Source organism: Manis javanica, chromosome 8 (assembly GCF_040802235.1).
Source record: "Manis javanica isolate MJ-LG chromosome 8, MJ_LKY, whole genome shotgun sequence".
In the NCBI taxonomy this organism is placed as follows: domain Eukaryota; kingdom Metazoa; phylum Chordata; class Mammalia; order Pholidota; family Manidae; genus Manis; species Manis javanica.
In genome coordinates this window covers 97,730,055-97,755,698 of record NC_133163.1, presented here as the reverse complement: position 1 = coordinate 97,755,698, position 25,644 = coordinate 97,730,055, and the positions used below count along the sequence as shown (strand labels likewise).

Genomic DNA, 25,644 nt, shown 5'->3' with positions numbered 1-25,644 from the left:
CTTTGTTGTTTGTTTTTAGGAGCCATGGTTTTTCTGCTGTTTTTTAATTAGAGTTGAACAAAACCAACAGTTGTTAGACAAACTTACATAGGGATTACCTTACAGATTTCTGTCAAATGTAGTTAACCTGAATCCTTCATGTATTTTCTTCTAAGCAACTCCCTGAATATACTGGTGTCTGAGTAAAAAAGAGAAGAAAAGAAGCAAAAGATCTCATTGCTGGAAAAGACACAGAACCATTCAAAAGAGAATACAATAAAATTGTGATCCTGGCCACCTTCAATTCAGGCACAAGGCAATAACCTGGCCAGACCAGGCCTGAACAGATCCTAGTCGAACGGCCTAGAGCAGCAGGGGTTGGAGCCAGTGTGTCCTCAGTGTGCTGGAGATTTAGAGATTAAAATTATTCAACTGGAATGATTTCATATGTAAAAATGAGAGAATTACTCTCCCCTTAGAGATATCCCTACATTCCCTGGCAGGAGGTGACCAATCGAAAACCAAGAGACGGAAGTCGAGTTACATGACTAATTAAAAAATTTTCAGCAATTTTCTCTATTGTGGCTTCATTTCTCTCTTTTGTGCCCTAAGCTTATCTTCAGGGAACAGGACCATCCCCTTGAATTGTCTTGGTTGTTGGCAGTCAGTGTGAGAACCGTGGGGACACTGGTAAGAAGACGTGATGATCTACAGCTGGGCCCCTAAATGCCAGCTTAGAGGTGGAATTCCATTTTGGCTGGTGCACTGGCTAGGGTTATCCAAAAGTATCTTTCACACTTTAAGGTGGCCTGCAGCTACAATAAAAGGAAGGGCAGTCACTCACTTCGTCAAACTTGTTAAACTGAGAAAATTCACTTTTTGAAAAAGTGAGGGGAGGGAACGGAATGTAGAGGATTTGGAGAAGGGGGTGTGGCTTTCCTGACAGCAGTGACTGACATGCTGTCACCTAGGAAAGGATTTGCCTTACTAATTATTTCATATTTTTTACCAGTTATCATTACCAAAACAATCTCATTGCCCTCACAGCTATCTGCTCTCTAGTCATCTGCTTCCTTACTGTCCCTCATTCTGGAATCCAGAGAAGGGAGACAAGAGGAAGAAATGGGGCTCTACAGTTTTCTGTGCCCTTGCCCTTGGAGACATGGAGAAGACTGAGGCTGGTGCAGCTTCTCTATTCTGACTGTCCTGCTCTGGACTCTCAGCCTGTTTGGCTGCTGTGGAGGGCTACTCTGCCTGTCGTAGTTCTGTCCCTCAGAAGGTTCTTTTCTGTTTTTTGATGTATTCACAATTTCCATTTTCTACCAGTTCGGTCCCGCATCACTAGCTAAAAAAGAAATACTCTGTATAGACATTTTTGATTGACATCAGATTGATCACGATCACGGACATCCCCCTTTTAACTCTATCAGATCTTCTGGGAGTTTGTTTTTTGGTAGTGAACAGACTTCATCTTTCCTTGAGACCAGATCACTAAGTAAAGTTACGGGCTATTTCCAGTAAATATTTTTTCTTTTTTTGAGTCAAACCTAGAGAGACTTTTCCAAAATTGATGTTTGAATGAAACACATTGCAAAATGATACATTAGTTTTAATGATTATAACCAGTTTTTAATATTTTTGTATGTTTCTTTCTAGACTCCTATACAGGTATACTGACATTTAAAATAATTTGAATTCTATTGCTTTCTTCAGTTGAGTGTTTTGCTATTTTCATTAAATAGATTTATGATAAATATTTATGTAAATTAAGCAAACATTAAGAGCTAACTGTTTCCACCTCTCTGGAGGTAGGTTGCCTAGGCAATTGGAAATAATGGCTAGTCAGTACTTATTCAGGGGGAGCAGCCTTAACTTGAGCAGTCTGAAGAGGCTGTCAAGTCAGGCTGAATATTAAGTTTTGATGTCAGTTTTCTGAGTTGCCACAGGTACATCTAGAATGCCTGGGCCAGGGAATGGCCCTGTCTCTCACCCTGTGATGTCACTCAACTTTGAAGCTTAACTCAAATCCCACTAACACCCGAGTCTGTCAAATTTGCAAAATTCCTCCCAGGGTTCCATTTCCTTTTTACACTTCCTGAAGCTGTTCTCTAAGCCCATGGAATGCTCCTTTACAGATGTTTAAAGAATTTTATAATCTTTATAGTTCAGAGCATGATTTGCAAATGCTAAGAAGGTGTATATGCTTCTGCTATGCCTATTAGCATTAGTATTTGCATTAACAGTGGCAAATGTCTGACCAGGCCCTGCCGTCTGACTTAGGATAAAACTCTGGAGCAGTCATTGAATTTGCTCCTTCAGTAGACAATTTTCTATATGCTTACTCTATGCCTCACAGAAGGTAAGGCAGCTCAAATCAAGAAGCATTCTCCTTTGAGATAAAGTCTGACTCCCAAAGCTCCCTCAACCATAGGAAGCAGGTGGAAAAATTACAACTGTGTTTAACTCCCAATATGTAACCCCAGCTCAATGTGAAGGAATTCTAAACTAAGAACTAAAGCGAATTCTTCCCTGAGACTCTCTGACAGTCCACAGATGTAGATCTGGCAGGATGCCCAGAAACTTAGATGGGTACAATTTGGACACATCAGGTTCGTTTCTTTTAATATCTCTGAATTCATCCTCTTTGGTTGCTTTCAGCCTACCTCACATCAACTCAATCCAAGGATTTTTTTTCCCCAAATAATTGATTTGGCATGTTCATTACAATGGCCCAGCATGTGACTGATTCACTGAATGTTTCATTTTTTTCACTGGATGTTTGGCTTGGACTCCTGGATACTGTAATTAGTCTACCTTTTTTGTTTTTCCTCATTATACATGGAGTGCTGGAGAGAGGCCATCTTTTCTGATCGAGTACTGATACTCCCTTTCAGCCCTTTCATGGAGGGAGTTTTCACAGGGCATGAGTGTGAGAATATGTGAATTAGCTGTTTTGTGAATTGGTTGTCATCTATGTTTCCATAGTTGTGACAGCCCCGCTGACCTCAATTTCTGTATCTTGAAAATGGGAATGACAAATTTTATCCCTTTCCAACAAAAAGCATGTTGGTGATTAACTGAATAGGGCTCAAAAGTGCCAGTAAAGCCTAAGAAACCTATCCACCCAAGCCAAGTGCTGGACGTCTCTCAGGTACCAAAGGATGGGCTTGTTATCACAGTTTCTAAATAAGAAAAAAAACAAACCCAAACCCTCAAACTAGATCTGTGACTGATTGGGTGATCAATTGTGAGCCCAGCTCTCTATGGGTAGATATACAAAGCATATCTACAAGGTTAGATATACAAAATGTACAAGGCATGTGTCATCTTTTAACTGGACTCAAATACCCCTTGGAATTGCTACACTGAGAGCTGCAGCCTGACCTCTGGCAGCTGTGGCAGCAGCTGGTGGCATTCTAGACCAGCACAGCCCAATGTAGCACCTCAGGGGCACTGGATACATTCCGAGTGCTCAGAAGCCAAATATTGTATCAGGTGGCTACCATATTGGACAGCACAGATCCAGAACCTCTCCACCAACATAGGAAGTTCCAACTAGTCAGGGCTGCTTGCACTGACACATCTTCTCTCTCACAACCACTATAAATGGCCTTAAGTCAGTCTTTACAGTAGAACAGATGAGTCCATCTCACATGAACAAAGAACAGTCCCAAGTGACAGTGCAGAAGTAATGAATGCCATCTTTTTATACTCTCCTTCACCCAAACCCAGTGAAGAAGCTAAGATAAACCAAAGTGCATAGTGCAAAGAGATTTATCAACCAGTGATCAACACTTAATTTTAAAAAGAATTATGTTATGAGGCAGGGTCTAGAAATATTCTGTTTTCCTTTAAATGTGAATTCTAATTGATTCATGGTCTTAATGTCCAGGATTTGACCCCCCCTCACCCATCCCCTTACTCTTGATTCCTCCATAAATTACAGATGATTTTATTAGAGGTCCATTTCCTCCTTGTTTATGGTTTCACATCTATTTGATAAAGAATGCAACATGGCACAGATTTTAAGTGTTTTAAACATTAAATATGCAGAAAGGGTAAACATCAAAATACAGACCAAAGCTAAATGGCTTAAAGTGCATTGTTTATCATAGGGCCTTATTTTATTGCTAATCTCACATATAGCTCTCATCTAATAGGGAACAGGCCTCACACATCCATAAAAAGCCTACAAACCAAGCTATTAAAAGACTAATATTTAAGCATAGCATAAAATAGGTAATGGAATTGTAGTTGACAGATGCCATAGAACTGTCAGAGAAATGGATGTCAAACCATCTCTTTCCAAAAATGAGAAAAATGAAGTTGAGGTATAGTGTTACAAAGTTACCTGAGTGGCAGTTGGGATTACAACCCAGCTCCCAGACCTGGACCTAGGACTGTTTTGGAGACCTGTTCTCTGCCCTTCTCTGACAGGGAGAATGAAGGATGTGAGTTGGGAGAAGAGGGAAGAAAGTCGGCTTCTTAGGTTGCAGAAAGGCAAGTCCTCCTCGTATCTGGCTAGTATCTATGCCATACAAAGCCCACAACCTTTCACAGGAGGTCCTTGCTTTTTAGCCTGTACCACATCACAGGTGTTCCACCTGGCTTTAAAATTGCCATTTCTCAGACTCAAACACCAATCAATGGGATTGCTGAAACCAGAGTATTGGTGGCCTATCCTGGGTAATTCATTTGCTTTTTGCCTTTACAATGTCTTCCTTATGAGACACTCCAAGTTTCCCAACCCTATTTCCCTCAAATGGCATCTGGGCATTTTTCTTGAGGACTCATAGGCGTGGTTTTAGAGGTCTGTAAATCCCCTAGAAAGGAAAATGAAATTCAGTTCTCAGTCTGTATAATTCATTAACTTATCAAAGATGTCAACAATCAAAAAAGGCTAAGGTCTACTGTAAAGAGAGAAGAGAAAGATGTACTTTTTAGAAGGAAAAGAAAATCACTGAGCACAGGAAAACTGGTATAATGACCATAAGGTATAGTAAATACCAATTTAATAGAAATAGGCAATGTAAATGAAAGAGAATACAATGCTTAAGAAGCCCAAGAAGAAACAAGATTGAAGATACATTTCCCTTGTCTCTTCCTTCCTTCATCTGTCATGACCTAAGAGTTACAAATCAACTTCAGTGAGTCAGGGAGATGGGAGTCACCTGTGCCCTCTCCTGCAGCACTGCAGGTGGGTACAGGCTGACACAGCTTTCCTGAAATGGTGAGGGAAGGTTTAGAAAGCCGAAGTCAGGCTCCATGACAGGAGGCAGTGCCTTGCTCCCTACACAGCTGTAGCAGTGGTTGCTGTAAAAAGGGGCAAAGAGGCCTTCTACCAATCTTTTTCCCTCAGGAAAGCACTCGTGCACACTCTTCCTCCTATCTCTAGACGAGAGCATGCCATCCTAGGAATGAAAAAGGCCCCCTGATACTGTGGAACTAATATTTGAAATGCAACATCCCTAGTTAGATGAGATCGTGAAAGAAACCAAGGTCTAAAATGGGAAAATGGCCACTCAGGCTTCTGCAGAGATGCTGCAGGGGCTCTTGGATGAGAACGTGGCCATAGAGGAGGTGCAGGTGGGCTTTGGCGGGAGCAGCAGTGAGAACCCAGAGTGCAGGGATTGCTGCAAGCACTCCTGTTGCCTCTCCCAGGATTTTCATGACACCCTCACCATCCACAGGAGCAATGATAGCAGCCGCCAAAGCCCTCCATGCCAACGGAAGAACCAAATGGAATTATGATTTTACCTTCCATTCCAATACTTGGGGAAGATATCTCTTAGTACATTCTATTCAGTTTAAACCATGGAATTGAAAAATGCCATATACCAAATAGCAAGAAATGTTCACAGGGAACTTTTTTTCCTGCTATAAATTTGGCTAAAATGACATTAAAATTTTCATGGTGGAATACAAACCATGAATTTTAAAAACATCTGTTGAACTAGATATGTGGACAAGGTGACCCCTGGTTATGTCTGCCTGAGGATTTGACTGTTGATGTGGCACAGTTCACAGTTTTCTGAATCATTTCTCAGTTTTTCAGCTCTGCTCATCAATATCAGCCTTCCCAGAAGAGAAGGGTGGTATAAGCATGACCAGGTGGCAAATACTCCAGATAAGAATATTTTGGTACATTTTAAGAGAAACTTTTCCTGGCATTGATTGCCTTAAAAATATTTTTACAAACATAATACTAAACCTCTTCGATGTCAAGAGGCAGGATATAATGATTTGTATTTTTATTTTGACTTTACATGCGGTGTTAAAAACCCAAAGTACATATTATTTACACATCCACAATACAAGTTTACAAGATATCTCTATACATGTTAAAGTACTCTATAAAACAGTATAGAGCCACTTCACTTTAGGGTTACTTTTTATGCCGTACCATTAAAAAAGATACAATCTGTGTTTACCTTTGCACAAATGGATAAAGCATTTAAAAATTAAATTAACAGGATAGAGACTAGATCTTTAATGTTAGAAATTTCAACATAAATACTGATAGAACTCACATTACAAACTACAAGGCAGCACAATGTTACAAAATGTTATCCGGGTTCACATAAGAGTTACTGTTCCATTTTCCACACGCTGGGGGTTAATATTGGTAAGGTGAATTCAAACACATTTGTCGGCGGTGGACTGAGTAGTGTTTGAGTAGTGTTTATTGTTGGTTGGTTTAATTTATTATTAATCTGTAATATTTTAGTTGCGAAGCTGAAGTGTTTCAAGAACAGAAGTTCTAGCTTTTGAGCTTCCAGAGATCTCAGGGAATCACATTCTTTATAAAACAATATTCTCAAAGGAAAAGAGTAACTGTATCAGTATTCTACATTCTGTATGAAAATGCTCTGTTCTTCTGCAACCCATCCTCCCCCAAGTGATATATATCATCCGTGTTATCACAAGAAATCAGGTGAACTTATTTGACTAAGTCAGGAGCGTTCCTCTGCCTGTGATACTTTCTAGATTAGGTTCAATAAACCGTGGTGTGGTATCCAGCACATTAATTGAAACAGTCATCAGGGTTGCACATAATTAACTAAGTGGCTTCTGAAAAACTATGAGTAAATGACTCTATATGGTTTCTGCAGGTATCATGTTACCTGGGTAACCTCATCTGACTTCATATTTTCACTGTTTCATCCTTAGGGAAGCAGGAGTGGAATGTTTTCATGACAAAAGATGTAACGCTGCTATCAGGGTGGTTTGCTTTACAATTAATTGTTCTAGGTTGTTTTTATGGTTTTTAAAGTCTTTTCAGGTGCTGGCTGAAAAACATTTACAACTGGCACTCAGTAAATGATGTGCTGTACTGAAGACACTTGACATGTTTTAATACTTCTATCATTCTCATGAATAAGGCACAAAATGCACAGATTCAGGTAAACTCATATATAATATTTACAGTATATTGTCATTACCTGCATGACTTAAGAAAAACTTTCATATAACACAATGTAGACAACATGATTGCACCACTGTTCAGTTTTCATAGACTGTTTTTGCTGAGCCAATTACAATTCCTTTCACATTTCCTACTTTTGTCTTCTTTTTTGTTCTGTTCTTGTTTTTTCTATTTTAATCTTGGGGTAGGAGGAGTTAAAGGAAGATAAATCTTACTTAATGGGAGAAGCTAAACACAATCAAAATAAAATCTTGTTAGTGTGTCTAAGGTTAAATAGAGTGATCCAGGCTTGGACTCACAGTGGAAGGTAAATTTTACTACTGAATACTGGTGGATAGATCAAGGATACCTCTTAAAATCTCTATCTCCTTAAGCTGGCAAGGTTGAATAGAAGTTTTAATGAATAGCAGCACAAAATTATTTAGAACTCTTACATTCTGGCATTGGGTACCACATAAGTCAAGTTATTCATTTTGATGGTCAAATCAGACTTGACTTTTTTTCTTTCTCAAAGCTGAACCCAATGGACTGCTATGGAAAGACGTTATTGTCTCTTGTTCAGTCATGCTCAACGTAAACAACCCCAGAGCACAAAAAGATGCAATGGGCACCTAAACAAATCCTACTAGGTACAGCACACGCACACACACACACACACACACACACATGCACACACACGCAACACAGTTCATTGGTGGCCTGAAAAAAATGCCACACATGAAAAAAATGCTACAGTTTGGGTCAAAGACTGAATTTTTAGCAAACTGTTTGGTAACCTGTAAGTTCATTTCTTTGAGACATTACCATTGTTTTTCAACATTTGTGCAAGAGGCAAGGTGAATGCATACATATTAAAATGTTCACATTGAATGGGAAGACCACACGTAATGGTAGTCTAAATTGAACCCATTTTCAAGTATTTGCTAACAGATGCTTCTGAGTACGGGATCAGCTCTTCGCACTGCTGAGGCAGCCCCTCAGAGCCACACATCTCTTTAGCTTCTAACAAAAGAAACCGAATGCCCAGCCCCTTCCTTTGTTTCGAGGCGAGTACACAGAAGCCTTGCTGCCTTCGCTACACGTGGCAAACTCTGTTGTTGCCAAAGTTAGAAGGAGTTTCTTTGGCCACTTGGTTCTCTTAGAATACAAGCGAGTCTCGTCTTAAGATACCCTTACAACATCATCCTCTCAACAATATGGACAGGATAGAGCCACACAGGAAAGAGCACATGTGAGGCCTAGTACGTGTATTTGTTCAGTGGTCTGACAGACGTGGTTTGAGGGACAAAGGAAGGCTTTGGCGGCACATCAGGTTTTAGGGACGGTGTCCTCTTTAGTCCCGTCCTAGGAAGGGTGCCATTACTGGTGTAGCTGCTCTGTCTGGAGAGGGAAGGCTGCAGGTGAACACTCGCTGGTGTTCCCTGAATATAGTCCACCTTGGCCCCTGTGGGGGTGGGCATGTACCCTCCACGGTTCATACTGGGCTGTCTAGATAACAAAACCCCATTTGGAGAGTTTAAGTTTTTAGGCATAGCAGATATAGAGTGCCTCTGGGAGGAATTTTTGTGATAACCCCGTTGTCTTTCCAGAGACGTCATTGGGACGCCAGGAGTGGTGGGGACGTCCACTCGCTTGGTTGGGCTATTTCTCGGGAGAGTCGAAGGAGGAGAGTACAGTGAGGCCTCCCGGTTAGGGACCTTGGGTGGGACCTCAGACATAGGTCCCACAGGATCCAGCATGAGGGTCTGGTGGGCCATCTGGATGTCTCCCATGATGGCTTTGGGGTTACTATTTGGGTCATTTAGATGCTTGAGAAGATCATTGAGGGTGTTTCTGGAGTCCACAGAGCGCCGGTGATCTCTTTTACTGGATGATTTTGTGAGAGGGTGGTCAATGTTTTGAAGCTTCTTTTCAGCTTTGTGAGCATTGGAGTTTGAGAAAGATGTGTTGTAGTCATGGGTAGCATTAGGAAGAACAATGGCGCTGGGGATATGCCCATGACTTAGTGGGGAGTGGGGTGGAGGGCTGGAAGGAAAAAACTGGGGGGTTTCTTTCCTTGAAGCCCCATGGCCATGGGCCTTGTCTGAGTGGCTCTTCATGGCCTGCAGGGTCTTCTGGTGAAGCACAGGTGTAGACTCAGGTGTGGGGAGGGCTGCCAGCTCAGGAGGTTGTCCTCGATGGTCCATTACCATGGATTTGGTATCTCCGTTGGGTGGCAGCTCTTTCCGACTGGTCAGCAGATTACTATACAATTTGGGAGAATCGATATTCTGTTGATATTCCTTGACTGGGCTGTCAAAGAGACCGTTCAGTTTTGCAAAACTTCCACTGGAGTCTGTGCAAGACTGGGCAGATTCTGCATCTTTATGGATCTTTCTGTTTTTCCGAACAAACATGTCACGGTAGCAGTATACCGCCACACCTGCAATGAATGCACCCAAAACAAAAGCAGCAAAGACACAGGTGATGAGGACATTCATGTGGACCATTTGGTTGGACTCCCCAGACTGGACTTCCCATCGTACACCTGCAACAGACACACAGGAAGAGTCTGAGTGAGGGCTTCTTGGAAACACTATTAGCCAGCAGGTGGCTTCCACTGAGCCAACACTACCTTCACATGTCCATATGCTTAGCTTGGAGGGTCAGGTAGACTCTAAAGTTCCAAATATATATTTTGTAATCACAATAGGATCCCCAGAGACATATGACAGCTGCAAATGCCAGGATGACTAATCTCTCACTGATCTGTATTTACCTTTTTTCTTTTTTACCCCAAACTTAAATAGTTTTTACATGACATTTGAAATTTTATGAGTTTTTACCAAAGATCAGAGTTAAAAAGTGTTATCTTTTCTCAATTTTTAACATCATGATATGTTCTGCCTCATGATTTTCTTCCAATTCATAAAATCAGGATTAAAAGATCCCTGCTGGAATCAGGGAAATATGTGAATTGGCATAAATATATATTATGCTAAAATAATTATGTTAATACAATTATGCTATCTTAATTAGAATAAAAACACATAATTTGTTCACAGACTGAAAAGCATCTGCTTGGTCATTGTTAGCTACAAATACAGACTTCCATGTTTGCTTCGATTTTTTTTTCATTCCATCTTGGGGTGAAGCACTCTTGAATTGCCTGCTATGAAAGAAATCCCGCAGTCTAAGGAAATACACTATGTACTAGTTTAGTAATATTAACCAATTATCTTGAGCTATTTAAGAAATTAAATTAGACTAGAAGAAGAGCAAATTAGTCTACTATTATTGGGATTTTTAATGCAACCACAGACATCTAACTGAGTCAAAGGAATGTTAGTTTAAGAGGTATCCAAGCCTGTTACATGCTAGAAACACAGCTATCCCAGAATAAGGTAAGTCAGAATGATTCTGAAGATTCTGTTGCTTTAGGTTAGTGCTAAGGCCTTTGAACATTAGTTGTTTTTAATCAGTGTTTGGAGTTATGGAATACAGTGGAACTGAGAAAGACAAAGAAAGAAAACTGGAAGGAAATGGCATTACTAAAGGAAACAAAGCAGAAGGAATGATTATAAAATTGTTTACAATGAAAACATATAAAACCAAAATCAACAGATGTAAATCATAAATGACAATGCACTGCCATGAAAACTGATTGGAAACCTGATACCATAGTTTAGTAAACACTGAAGAATTGATTTTTTTTTTTCCAGAGTAAAGTATCTGATAAGCTCAACAGGCAGTTGTTTTGTAACTGCTTCTATGGGCTCAAAATGATAGTCACAGACAAGCACTCTGTCAAGTTTTATTGCTTGTGGCATTCAAGCCTCTGAGCACCTTCCATAGCCTCTCCACACTGCATATGGAATTGAAGCTAAACGAAAGACTGGGAAAGACTCCTAGACAAAATATCTGATACCAGGATATTTTGCAATTAATGAGTTGCTTTTTTATGTGGGTGGGGTGACCCTCGAAAGCCTCTGATATTGAGCAGACTCTCAGCCTCTTCAGGCAGAAACCAACACAGATTAGATTGTCTGAGTGGCTGGTTCACTAAGTGTTCCTTTAACAGCTTTCCACCTCTCCTCTGTTAAGGAATGTGCTTTGGCAGAACCACAGAAAAGTGACTGCAGCTGGTGGAGGAGGTGGCAGCCGCAGCAGCAGCTCCTCTGTTCACCTCTGGAAAACCTCAAGTCCATATGCTGCTCGGAGATATCAGGAATCAGGTTTCCACTCAGTGAGAGATGAGTGCCCTGGTGAGGCCTTACCCTTTGGGGTACCCGATAAAGGATCAGTAAAATCAGAAGTGTTTGGGTCATCTTGAACTACAAATTTCCGGGAGCTCGTCAGTTTAGGTCTCCAGGGATCAATCACTTTAGGTGTAATTTCTGGGATACTTGCCATTGTGGTAACAGAAGATGAAGATACCTCCATGTCTGTGGTGGCAAACAGATTTTTATTAATGTGGGGAGCATCAGTAGATTTTCTGACTGGTCTGATGCATTTTTAAGTTTAAGTAAATTTTATAAGAAAACCTGTCCTGTGATATCAAAAAAAAAAAACCACACCCAAGGAGATTGTACCAAATCCCTTTCTTGCAAGGGAAAATAAAAACTAAATTAACAAAGACATGATAAGCAGATTTCAGAATTAAGGGCACTCAAAACCCTCCTACTGAAGCCCCTCTCGTGACTAATGACACTCATGGAAAAGGTAATACAAATCTCAGAGAAAATTGCTATTTCCTCATCTTTCTGGGAGACAACATCATTTCATTTCATTTTGTGTATGTTTTTTAAAGTATGTTCATGGACAGTTAGAAACTATATATCCTTCACTGGGGAGCCTATGGTATAACTACATAAAAAATCACCTAGTTAAGGCCTGTGCAAACTCTTGATTTTGGACTTGATAAAGCAGGTAGCCCTGCTCAACCGTGAACCTCCATCCATCTGCAGATAATTCACCGCACTGAGGCTCCCCATCCCTGGTAGAGCACAGCAGCAGGGGTGAACTGGCCCGCGCCTTCCAAAGTGCCCAGGGAGCTTCTTCCAAAGAGTCAGCAGCAACTCATGCAAAGAAATGGCATTTACAAGCTGAATGAGGATGTTCTGACACACTATGATCTGCCATCCTTTTCTCCCCTCTGAGGAATGAAACTGCTGGTGAGTTTGAGAAGCAGCCACAGGACTGGGTGTGACACCTCTTAGCACGTTGATTACTCATTTTTGCCAAGGAGATTTGCCGTCAAAATGTAAGCATATGATTTTAGGTTAAAACTCTGGGGACCCCGATTCAGACCAGTGCAATGGTCACAGGTGGAGACCCCGAAACAGATACAGACAGAGGGCCATGGAGAGCCCATCGGGCACCTTAATACACAGAAACCAGCTTCATTCAACAGGAGACTTTTTCACACCACTGAGACCACAACACTCAAAGATTCCTGGGATTACTGCAAACCACTCAAAATAAATCTCTGAAATTGATAAATACACATTTTGGGGAAATGTGTATTTGTTTATTAGGTCTTAGGAAAGGTGAGGAGAGAAGAGGGAAATAATGAAAGTCTGCCATCCATCATATATAGATGGCCAGAGGGAACATTCACGATGCACAGGGATGAGAGAGAAGAAAGCTCGGGATGTGCGTGCAGCTGGAATGCAGTCTATGTTAATCCATTTGATTTTTCTTAAGGGATGTGCCTTGGTCAAGGATGAACTGTTAACATGCTCCACAGGGGTGAAGTGCTGAGTAAGAAAAATTCTTTTGGTACCATCAGTGGGATTATGAGTCAAAGCAGAAACATGAAGGGCTGCCAAACTGCGCAAAAGGAGGGGAGAAGGGGCTGAAAATGCTGAACTGAAGGAAAGAAAAGGTTGTTAATTCAAAAAAATTAAAAAAAACTAACCAGATGTTGGACCGCCAAATATTTTGTAATCTGGTGTAGTTGAAGTAGGCAAAATTTCTAAAAGAATTAAAGGAACAAGTAATCAGTAAAAAGTAACCAAAAGAAAGCAAAAATTTATGAATTCCAATTAACTAAAAAAGTCCAAAGAAAAGCCTATAAATCAAAAGGTTGACCTACTTGGCTAGACTACCTTTCTCTAGATTTCCTACAAAGTTGTAAATGATGAAGGGGAAAAAAAAGTAAGATTCTTCTCTAACGTATCCCCATGACCAAACAGCTCAGCTTTTGCGAAGTTTAAGTTAAATGCTAGGTGGTATGTGTCCTGAATCATTAAAAGGCTGGTTGTAAATAATGTTCACGTGCAAAGGTGGTCAAAAAGAAGTACCAGGAGGGAAGGGAAGATTCGGTCTTACCATGGCAGTCCCCTAGGTGGGCTGTGTCTCCGTATTCCGTGTCTTGTTCGTACCCTCCAGTGCTGTGGTTACAGAAAGCAAAGAAGCCTTTGGTTAACAGCCTTCATGGGAACATGAGTGACACTCAGAGCAGAATCAAGACACAGATTGATTAGTGAGGATGGGCAGAGAGAAGAAATGGACGTTTTCAACAGAGCTTGCTAAAGTGAGTTTTTATGTTAAACATCTGTTAACTAGAATGATTAACAGAGCAAAAGAGAATTGTCTTTTCTCTACAATTATTTCCCTTATATCTACAATATCCCTTCCTTCTCACAGTTCCAGATTTTCCTTTTTTTAATTATCTCATACCAAAAAAAAAAAAATTGCATCATTGTAAGTTTTCTAAATTTTCTAGCCTCGGAGACCCTGGAGAAGACAGAAGATTTGGAGAGGATCTTGGCTAATGTGACAAAGCGTACTTACAGCATTCCTGGGGTCACTCTACCACAGGCCCCCTGGCTCAACCAGCCACAGTACGGGTCCCGAGAGGCAATACAAGATCTGTATAAAATCAAACAGAACACAGCTTGAATTTTCTCATCATCAGAAGTCATGATGCTTCAAGACCCAGGGTAAGTAAAGAAACATCAGCTTACTTTTTACATGATCCATAATGCTCACAGCGACTGAGGGGGATGCGAATAATGCAGCTAGAGAATGCCACATACAAAGCGTGATGATCTTTATCCAACTGTAATGAGATGACCTTTCTGTCCTCCTCATTCTCAGCATTACACCTATATTGTGGGATACATTTTGAAGCTGCATGTTTAGTAAGTCAAAAGCTACATGAACTAAACAAGGCAAACTGGGTTTGGCGGCAATTGCTGAGAGCTGGGAGGTCTTAAGGAATATTCTTGATCACAAACCAGGTGAACACACAGTTTGGGAAGTAATAATTATGTGACTCAATCCCCACTGCTCTTCTGCTCTGCATGGTTGGTTAAATTTCAGGCTGGACAAAGGGTTTTTTCAAGACTGCTTTTCTATTCTGATGACTGAAGGAAATTAGTATCTATGAAGACCATGTTAGAGTATAAGGAAGAAAAAGGATGATGCTTTAATGCATTTAAATCTTCCTGTGCTTAGGTGTTTCTGAATTTCTCCTTAGTCTTTATTGCTCCATTTTTCTCACCTATTTCTTGTTTGTTTTAATGGCCCAAATAATCTTTTATCTCAGTGGTTAGAAGAATTGTATTGTGTTTATGTGTGTGTGTGTGTGTGTGCATGAGCTTGCACCCAAATGTCTGTTGCATTATAGCATCCTGAAATATATCTGCAAGGTAAGAGGCTGCTACTAAAATACTTTTATTTTCCACAGGTAAAACATAAGAGCTTCATTATTTGTAAACTCATCAATGGACCCCTCTCCCAGCCCCAGTGGGTGCAGAAAGAGACAACAAACCCAGGATTTATTTCGGCGAGGAAAAAAGCCCCAAAACACTAATATGCCAGACCACCACTACTTTAGAGGCCCAAAAATAAATGACTAGATGAAAAAATACATGCCAGAAATTTTGGGGCAGTGCTGAAGAGTGTTCTTGTAAAATATACCTACTTTGCATGGTTGTATGCTTCAATCTCTTCCAGTAATATGCTGTCATTCAAAGAGAAAGGAGTGGTCTTCGCCAAAACTTTAAGTACCACACCAGCTTCAGAGCCAACGAAGATGACTGTGTAGTTCTGGTAGGGCCCAGCAGTGTGGTCAACAGCGACGGCCGTCAGTCTGTACCTGCCGGAGGAGGTGGGCCAAGTCAGTGGGAGGCCAGCTGGAAGAGGGCGGCAGAGGGCCGCGGTCTCCTGCAGTCTTACCTGATCCGAGTCTTCGTGAACCAGGGCTCGTCAGCGATGGGTGGGACGGCAGAGTCCATCAGAGGATGGGATTTGATGAACGACAAGGTTTCATCCGGGAAATCAATAGAGGTTTTATAAGCTTCGGCAAGGCCATGCTTTGCACAACAGCCAGGCCTGAAAGGAAAACAGGGTTTTACCCCCCTTACAAATTGTATCTAAGGAATAAGTGTCCACTCTGAAAGAAGAGGTCAGAAGAGAAAGGGCAGTGAACAAAGCCAGGGTAGCCATGCTATGCCCGACTCCAGCAGGTTCCGCACACTCACGCTCACTGGGTTTTATTTACTGACTTTCTGTCTGTGGTGCTGCACGGGGGCCCTTTTCTGCCACGGGAAGTCAGCCCAGCTGCTCACTGAGGATGGATGCTTCCAGGGACCAGAGGGCTTTGTGAAAGACAAGAACCTGTTCATCTTGTTCCTTTACCTTGGCTTTGGTACTTTGTCTTCAGGGACTGCTGTCCAAACAGAATCTGGAGTTTTCTGCTCTTTAAACCGTCCTTTGAATACTTTTTCAATGTCATCCATGCTAAATGCACAGACTGCAGAACCCGGAATGCTGGAAAAGGGGAAAACCATCAGGAAAACCATCAAGGGACAACGGGCCCACCCAGGCCCCACTGGCAAGCACAGAACGTCTTCTCACCTGTTGAGCTGAGTGGTAAACACCCCAACCACAGTGGGGATGCCATTGATTTGTATTATGTCTGTGATAGACTGCAGAACATCAAAGTAGAAAAACGAATCTCCGGGGACAGAACAGTTAAGCCGAGCCTTCAGAAACGAAGTCCAGTGTTTCTCCAGGACACGCTGGGAGCCACCCATGTCATTTTTACATATGCGGGCCACACGGGAATACACAGCCTGCCCAAGGGACAAGAGCAGAGTGACGTGGCTGTGAGTGTGGGGGAAGATGGAAATGGAAGGCTGCTACTTACAGCAGGGGCAAGGCATGCTAAAGATATATCTGGTTCCCAAGAATCCAGCAGCCTTCTCTCTAGGGATCTGGACAGTTGACAATGTGAACTAGGTTAGCCTGTGAGACAAAAAGGCCGTTTTCCTGTTCTGGCAAACAAGCTCCCCAAGAAGTGAGCCACTGAACTGTCTGGCTGGGTGGAAACCATTCCCGCCCTTTGTCTCCCACTTTGCTCCTCCTATTGTTAATGGAATATGCCGTCCTTAAACTCAGCATCAAAGGCTAGTGATACTTTACAATTATACGTGCTTTTACTGAAGCACTCAAAATTGAACAGGGTGCCTACTTTATATCCTGCCCGTTGATGCTGAGAAAGAATAAACCATCGGTAGATTTCTAGAGAGTTAAGGAAGCATCCATAGCTCAAGGATGTCTCTGGAACACTGTCTGTCATGACAGAGAAAATGAAACTTCCTCAAGGCCCAAGGTCACTGTTCCCACACTAGCCATTGCTCAGTGTTTTCCAGTGATTATTCTTGTTCTAATCAACTCATGTCTCTGTACTTGGCCCTGAATTCACTGAGTGCTGGGGAACATGCAAAGGCCACAGCTCTACCAAACTGGGCTCAATCCCACGCAGTACAAGTCCACATACAAGTCAAGCATATATACTTGCCTTGCCTAGATTATTATGTTCTACAGCAATTTCTCGAAAGAAGAAATAGACATAGTTTCCATATTCTATGGCATGAAGAAAGTGTGGCTCTGAAAGAAAAATCGAAAACAAACTGGTTCCTAAAGGATAATTCAGTCAGCCTAAGACCCCGCCTGCTAGGCATGACTGACAGAAGTCACACAGCTACCCTCTAGCCAAAGGGAACTCCGATAAGCCAGCGAGTCTGGGGAGTCCCAGTGTGGGTGTGCTAAGCTGCAGAGAACCCAGAGTCTTCACTGTCAGCTAACGGACTGTAAAAAGCCTACAGGGAACTGAACTACAGGAAAGGTCAGAAAGGTCTTTGTTTCAACAGATTTATTCATTAACCTATTTAACTAGGGGAGAAAACCTCTTGGATTGAGAATAAGAAATCTTGATTTCTAGACTCCAATGAACAAAGTGACTGTGCTGATATAAGCTAATAGATTCTTGCTGTTCACTTTCCAGGATAGGTAGATGGGAGTTGGCATGGAGTGTTGGGAATGTATAGAGTTAGGCAACTGATACACATAAATGAGGTTCCCCTTTTTATTCGAGGTCTCCAAGGTAAAATCCTGAATGAATCTACTTTCTTGACATGGCTACTACCTCCTCATTCCCTGTCAATGCTCCCATTCACAACCAAAGCAGCTTGTACGTACAATAAATAAATACTATAAAGTCATGCACTGAGCCTCCTGATGCCCATGGCTCCTGTTCCCACTTGGCCATCCCACAACTCTGCTCTTCAAAGATACCTTTTATCCATTTGGAATCGTATTTTATTGTACGAAGGGCAGATCCATCGCCCATGCTTCGGTAAATAACAGCATCACTGGCCAAGAAGTCAGCCACTGTGGCAGAATATAGCTTCCCATCTGAAACCAAAGTTACAATTTGGGTAAAATAGCCATAATGATCCTGTAGTGTGTTATCCTATATAGTGTGCTAACCCCTGTGCAGTGCTTTTACCTGTTAATCCGGACATACACAAATAACCTAAACCTTCTCATAACTAGCCTGTCACAGGTCGGCTCAAGGAATTACCTCATTTTACAGATGAGGAATCTGAACTTCAAAAAGTTAGGCAGCTTATTCAGGGTCACAGCCTAGTTAACAACAGAGCCAACTGTCAGAATGCTTATAATAGGTTTACTATTAATTCCTTTTTTTCCAGGAATTTTTTCATAGCCTTTAGACTTTGAAACACTTATATCAAGGTAGCTATCCTAGTTATGAGCTTCTTTCTTCCATTCAATTCCTTTTGCAACTTCAATGCCATTAATCATTTATATTCATCACATTAAAGGATCTTACCAGCAAAAAGGGCAACATTGGTTTGTCTGGCGTCAAATGGGCATCTTGCCAGGCCACTAATTTCTTCCCCATCATACTCTAAGGTATTCAACTACAAAAGAAAAAATAAATAGTTGGTGTCATATCTGTTCAATGTACCTGTCTGAAGGCAATACTGCTTTATTGGTACTGAAATTGTGTTTCAAGAATTCTTCCATACCATTAAAGATCAAATAAATTACTGGTTTATAGCAGAAAGGATTCAACTCTAACAACCTCTCAGTGATGGAAGAAAAATTGATGAAAGAAAGCACACCACATAAAGTGTACTTACCCTATAGTATCTACACATGGGATTAAATGCGTTGGTACCGCATACAAAAACCATCTCATCGTTTCTTGGAACAAATACTTTAATGAAGTTGTGGCATTCATCCTAAAGAGAGCAGCAATCACATTAATCTTAGACATCCCGTACACTGGTGCTACAGGGGCAAGCCCACGTGAAGCCTAAGTGGGGCAGGCACCTGTCTGTCTTACTCACTTTATGTTTGCCTTTCATGGCACAGTTTTCTCGGTCCTGCTGTCTTGACCGCCATGTCAGTTTCTGTATTAATCAAGCAAAACCAAAGTTCAATATTTTAACTGAAAATTTTTGGAGGGGAAGGGGTCATTCTCCAAGTTCTGAGGGAATGCAAATAAATTTACCAACGATGCTTGCTCACCTTGCTAGGTATGACTTCTGTTTTGGGGATTTCATTTAAGTTTACCGTATAAACTTGATCCCTGTTGGAAACAAGGCTGGTAAGTCATATCATGTGAATGCATAAAAATGTTAAACTGTTCTTATTTTTTTATTCTTACAGATCTGCCTTTATGGTGTTCTGGAGATCATTTGGATTTCCTCTGTCTCCAGCAAAGTCAACAAAGAGTACTTTTTCATTAGTGAGATGCTTTTATATATTACAGTGGTTAGGGAGCAAAGAAAGCTCTTCTCTTCAGGCATGGGTCAAACTGCTACTTGGTATTAGCACAGACATACTTTTAATATTTGCTTGAATAATTCCAAGTTAAAAAAGAAGAAAGAAAGCTAATGCCCTGCTGCATTAGGAATAAGGAATGGTGTATGAGTTCTCCATGGCAGTAATAAAATAGCACTGCTGAAGGCTTTGGCTCTGCATTTTGTTCCTGGTACCCAACACTGACTCTTCTCGGTGAATATTTTGGCTACTTGCAATTTTTGATCACAATCACATATTAGTTTTTCATGAACTAGACACATTAATGCAAGCACCACAAGAGAAAAGAATTTTAATCTAATAAACCCACGAGAGGAAAATTACCTGCCAGCAATATAAAGTGTGTCTCGAATTTTCAGCATCAGCTGAAAGTCCAGCCTGTGCTGCGATTCATTGCCTGAAGGGCGTCCTCTGAAAACCGGATATTGCCTTGAATCTGCAAGTAAAAATGGGCTCAACCATCAGTCAGGATTATGGAGCTGAAGAATCAATATACAGCATTGATTAGCTGTATATACTAGTTGTAGAAGGGTTTTAACTAAATTCCTCTCTTCAGGTCTTGAATATAAATGAATAAAAAAGATGGTGAATGTCAGGAAATGAACGGTCTTTCAGTTGTAACTGAACACATATAACCTATATACGGATTGCTTTATTAAAGCACCTCACAAGACTGTCCTGTTTTCTTCAAACACTAGGGAAGGATTATGGAGAAATTAATATGCAAAACAACTTTAAGACACATGAAAAACTCTCTTTCTAAAAATAAATACACTTAGAAAATCAAAACCAAAACACACTCCTTTTAAGAAAAGGAGAATGTTCTTTAAACTACTTACAGTGATAGTCAACAGTATTAAGGGGTTCATCATCTTCAGGAAAGCTGACTGCCCTCAACTGGGAAATCATCAGGAACAGCATGTGGGCACAAAGCAGGAAGAACCTCATGGTGGGCCAACACGAGTCACAGCAGCCCCTCCTCAGAAATGCCGATTAGCTACCTGGAAAATGGAAACAGGTTAGAAAAATCTCTAGGCTGTGACAAAATTCACTGATTTGTAATCAGCTCCGTTTTCAGCACCAGCCCTCCCCAATGCCTCCCTCCCACCAGGAGCACCGGCAGGGCTGGATGAGGTATCTCTGAAAACAACAGGGAAAAGATAGCAGCATACGCCAGCCCTGATTAAAGCATCAAACCATACTGAAGTTTTAGGCAAATTTGCAAGAGTTTTTGAGGTAACCATGTACGTCAGCCCAGCAAGATCACCAGTACCACAGATAGAAATGCTGGTTGCTGACTTGCAAAAAATGGGCAAAGTTGGGATTGAAATTTTTAATTAAACTCCAATCTGCTTTCCTTCTCCCAGCCCTGAAATACATTCAGTACAGCTTGCCTCTGACCTCTGTAAAAAGACCACGCTGCCTCACAAATCTCTGGGGAGCTGATGCTCCCGTTACCCCCCATCAGACCTCTGCATGAGACATTGCCAAATTCCCAGCATTACTCAAGCCTTAGCCCTAAATTCTTTAGCAAAACAGTTCCCCAAGCTTAGTAAGACAAATATGGAAGCAATGACATGAATGACCTTGAATCAGGGTGAAAGAAAATTAAAAGAAATGAAATGATTTCACGATCGATCAATCAAGCAAAGCAAGCAGGGATGAATAGCACAGCTGATACCAGCCCACTGGGGAAGGCCACATTTTTTCATAAAACCATTTGGACACAAACCAATATCCTAAGTACGCCTGTACTCAGCCTTATTGAACTTTAGAACTGTAGGGGGCCGTAGGGACCATCTAGTCCAACCCCCTCATTTTTCAGATGAGAAAACTAAGGGTTGTAAAAATTAAGGGACTCACTGCATTTAGGGCCAAGTAGGGTCCAGACTCACATCGCCTGAGTCCATGCATGCTTTTTTCTTCAAATTAGATGATGAAATAAAATGACGGGGGTTCCCCCCATCCCAAATACAGTATTAGAAAAACTCTTTTTGGGGTAGTGGATATATTCATTATCTTTATTGAAGTGATGTTTCACAGGTGTGTATGTGTAAGCTGAATTTTATCAAATTGGTCACTTACATATGTGCAGTATATTATATGTCAGTGTCTCAACAAAGCTTATAGTATTAATTGCACAATATTAACTGTCAAAATAAAAAGAAATATTTAAATGTTATTATTAATTTATTAAAAAATAAACTAGAGTGCTGCTGGACCAATGGAATGGGTATTTTTATGAAACTGTAAAAGCTCTACTTTGCAACAATACCAGCCTCTTCCTCAACTATAATTATCACTTACAGCTATGGTAAGTAACTGAGCAGTAAAGCATATAGCTTCACCCTGTTGTCTCATATACCTAAGAATTTTAGGGGAGATTGTGAGAGTCACTTCAAACTCTGGGGGAGTCCAGACTGGGTACTTACTATGCCTCTTTTATCTTCTTAACATCACATACAAATGCACACCCATGTGGGCTATGCAATGCCCTAAATATTTGTCTTTTTAACTGAAGTAGAAGCCAAGTGTATGTGAGTCTTAGATCTTAGTCTTGAAAAAGAATAATACAGCAATGCAATTAATGCAATGATTAATACAGCAGTAAACTAACACATTTAAAATACCCCGCAAAAAGCATGGTGGAGTGGGACCTTGGGTAGCATCATTTTGTACTCCAGTTCAGAGAGTTTGGACTTGGGTGGCATTCTAATCTAGACTTGGATGAAATTCCACTACTTCCTAGCTGACTGACCTGGGAAAGGTTCTTCAATCTCTTTGAGCATTACTTTCTTTCCTTATAATATGTGGCTAATGCTACTTTCTCCATGGGAGAGAAAGAACTAAATGCCAGGCACATACAGATTCTGAGCTATGTGAGTCCTTCTCACCCATTTCCTACTGGACTCTATGCATATGACCAAGCTGACCTTAAGAATCTGAGCAGGATCTCCTACAATATTAAAGCTATTAGGTTAATTCTTTTTTTTACAAATGGATATTTAAAAATACTAAAGGATTATTTTTAAATTAAATTGTACAACACGAGCCTACTTATCAAATCTGGAAAAGAAAGGAAAATCAATCGCCAACAATCCAGCCGTCCTAACTCCACAACTGTGATGTTCTGGTTCTAGTCTTCCTGCCACATGCATGTTATTTTCGTTCACGACAGGATGACCTCTTTCAGTCTACCACTTCTGCTGAAGCAGCATCTTCCTGCTCTAGCTATTCCACAAGGTTTTGCCATTTGTAAAGACCCTAGAAAGTTGAAGCAGTATAAAAATGTGAAATGTTGCCCTAAGCCCTCAGTTTTGCTACGACATCAACCCCAAACTTCATCCTCTGGATGGAAAGTCACTAATGTTTCTGCTGGGTATCAGGGAGAATAATCAGAGACGCCAATCAATCCTAAAGAATCTTAGAAATATGTGTGAAAACAAGAAGATAATTCTGTGAATCCTTCTCCACCAGGACAGGTAATTGAATAGCTCCCACCATGGGGGCAGAACCTTGATGCCCTAGAGAGCTGGGCAGGGAGGTGCCCTCACCAGGAAGCATGTCTCTCCCAGCTGTGATTCCAGCTTTGAGACTGAGAAAGGAATCGCTGCTGACTCACTTGGAAGCACCAAGCTGCCGGCTGAGCTATCATTTCCTATACCTCCTTCATCTGACATTGCAGAAAGCAATTTTTTCCTATACCCCATCCCACCCCCCACCAATCTCATCATCCAAAAATAAAGCCCCATCACTAATTGCTTCCTGTCCTGCATAAAGCTTTATTTTTAAAATATTACTTTCAAATTTGCCATAGAAATTATAAATGGAAACATTTAATGTAAAATATATATCAGAGTGAGGTGGAGTAGGGGAGGGAAGGACCCAGAAATACCTGAGAGAAATGTATCAGGAAGGAGATGGATCTGCATGCAAACCCCTCAAACTATTTAGCTTTTACCTTAGTTAAGGAAGTTATCTCAGGATTCCAGGACTCGGTAACATCATGAAACTAGTTATGCTGAATGAGGGCAGACCAAGACGCAGAACAAAATATTGGGGAAAGAACACAGATTTTGGAATTAGAAAAATCTGAGTTCAGACTTGCTTGTGCCATTTACTTCCTGGCTCGGGGTCCTTGTTTACATTGACTTAACCTCTTAAAGCCTCAGTTTCCTCAAGTGCAAATAAGGAATAATGACCTTTACTACCTCATAGGCTCTTTGAGGATTAAATGAGATAATCTGTATAAGGCATCTCACATAGAACCTGGCCCATAGTAAATCTCTAGTAAATTTTATCTAGTGAATATTATCATGACTATTTACTGTTATATCTTATTGGGCAAAAATGCCCCAAAAAGGGAGGAAGAAAGACTTACTCTTTCGTCTTGTACAACTATTTGCAAAATTGCTTATGTATGCCATTATTACAATAGTAAGGGTATTTTTAGAGGATTACAGCACAGCTATATAGACAGAGATGCCTCCGTGGTGGAGGAGGGCCTCATGTGCAAGCTTATAATCAAGTACGTATGTACATGGGGTTATTCCTTTCAGCCAGAGAACAGGATACTTTAATAAGTTTTTGTCATTTTTTAGTAGTATATATAGGCTTCTCCCATACATTCCTGATGTTAAAGCCTAAATAAAATGAGGAAAACTCTTAAGAGTTTAGAGCTGACAAGACAGCCAGGGCCTGAGTGGCAGGATCCTTGACAGAAGGGAGATACGAGGAAATGAGCCCCCCACTCAGCATTTCATTTCACATTACGGGGGGTTTGCTAATTCTTAAGGTGTATAAAGACAAGAGTGTAGCTATAAAGAAAAGCCAGTTTGTGTCAGTCTCAAGTTTAGGACCCACCAAGAAGGAGGAGTCCTAGTAAATATCCAAAGGCTCTCTTTGTACCTCTGAGGATGTGCACCCTGAGGAAAGGAGGGAAACGTGAGGTAGACCAAACCTCTCAATAACTCCAACTTGATTTCCAGTAAGCTAAGTCCTGGCCGGGAAGGATGTAATCTCCTCTCACTCTAGCTACTTTTAGAAAACATAAGGTGAATCCTCTCTAGAGAAAAATAACATCATCCAGATACTATAATTCTTTATACAAAATGCTCAACATTCAAACAGCAATTACTAGATATTCCAAGAACTAAGAGAAAAAATACAATAGAAAGGCCCGCAGGAAACCCAGATAGTAGAGTTATCAGACATAGATTTAAAAAATAACTGTTTATTTTGTCTAAGAAGAAAGATGACAGGATGGTGAATTTCACCAGAGAACTGGGACCTAGTAAAAAGCACCAAATGGAAATTCTACAACTAAAAACCACAACAAATAAAGCTTTTTCATACATGCGCTTAGCAACATAGTTCTTGTAGTTGAAGAGATTAGTGAACTGGAAGATGGGTTAACAGAAAATATCAGACAGAAAGATGGAGAGCAAAAAGGTTGGAGAAAACAGAGAACAGACTAACAGACACACAGGATCTTGTGAAAAGATCTAACATGGGAGTCCCTGAGAATTGAAAGAGAGAGAAATGGACACAAGCAATGTTTGACAAGAAAATGGTTGCACTTTTTTCTTAACTGACAAAGGACTTGAAGTTCCACATTCAAGAAACTCTAAGAACTTCTAAATACAAAGAAAACACATTTAAACACATCAGTCAATGGAAACATATCATAGGCATGTTGGAAACAAAGACCAAAAAGAAAAAATGTTAAAAATAAGTATACTTTATACCTTCAAAGAAGCAAGAACAATGATGACTTATCAGTAGAAATGATGGAATCCAGTAGACCATAGAATGACATTTTAAAGTGCTAAAAAAATATAATTTTCAGGCTAGAAAACTTATAACCAGTGAAAATATTCCAAAAAAGCAAGGCAAAGTAAAGATGTCTTATATGAACAAAAACAGATGTTTGTTGTTAGTAGACTCAAACTAAAAGAATTACTGAAAGGGAGTTCTTAAAGTGGGCAAGTTTTACAGGGCTGGCTAATACAAGTTCTTTTTATGGTACAGCACAGTGGCCAAACTTGAAATTAATGAATCCCAGGTAGAGAAATTGGCATATAGTCTGTCTCTCCCTGAACTGTTATATTAGT

General features: G+C 40.7%; 1 protein-coding gene across 9 annotated transcripts in view; it reads right to left on the bottom strand.

The window, feature by feature from the left end:
- Positions 1–6,215: 6,215 nt before the first annotated feature.
- The window catches only part of SEMA6D (semaphorin 6D), a 624,450-nt gene continuing 605,021 nt past the window's right edge, over positions 6,216–25,644 (bottom strand). For 6 of the 9 annotated variants that reach the window (XM_073211759.1, XM_073211760.1, XM_037022159.2 and 3 more), the window contains 18 exons: positions 20,371–20,532; positions 19,856–19,967; positions 19,238–19,298; positions 19,057–19,119; positions 18,847–18,948; positions 18,534–18,624; positions 17,975–18,094; positions 17,199–17,287; positions 16,253–16,470; positions 16,034–16,165; positions 15,572–15,727; positions 15,318–15,491; positions 14,356–14,496; positions 14,183–14,260; positions 13,718–13,779; positions 13,305–13,361; positions 11,662–11,829; positions 6,216–9,932 (listed from right to left, as the gene is read on the bottom strand). In XM_073211759.1, the coding sequence (XP_073067860.1) occupies positions 8,644–9,932; positions 11,662–11,829; positions 13,305–13,361; positions 13,718–13,779; positions 14,183–14,260; positions 14,356–14,496; positions 15,318–15,491; positions 15,572–15,727; positions 16,034–16,165; positions 16,253–16,470; positions 17,199–17,287; positions 17,975–18,094; positions 18,534–18,624; positions 18,847–18,948; positions 19,057–19,119; positions 19,238–19,298; positions 19,856–19,967; positions 20,371–20,479 (3,222 nt within the window). In that variant the 5' untranslated portion in view covers positions 20,480–20,532 and the 3' untranslated portion in view covers positions 6,216–8,643. The remainder of the gene's footprint in view (positions 9,933–11,661; positions 11,830–13,304; positions 13,362–13,717; positions 13,780–14,182; positions 14,261–14,355; positions 14,497–15,317; positions 15,492–15,571; positions 15,728–16,033; positions 16,166–16,252; positions 16,471–17,198; positions 17,288–17,974; positions 18,095–18,533; positions 18,625–18,846; positions 18,949–19,056; positions 19,120–19,237; positions 19,299–19,855; positions 19,968–20,370; positions 20,533–25,644) is intronic. The other 3 variants (XM_017668826.3, XM_017668827.3, XM_017668828.3) reach the window with 3 other exon arrangements.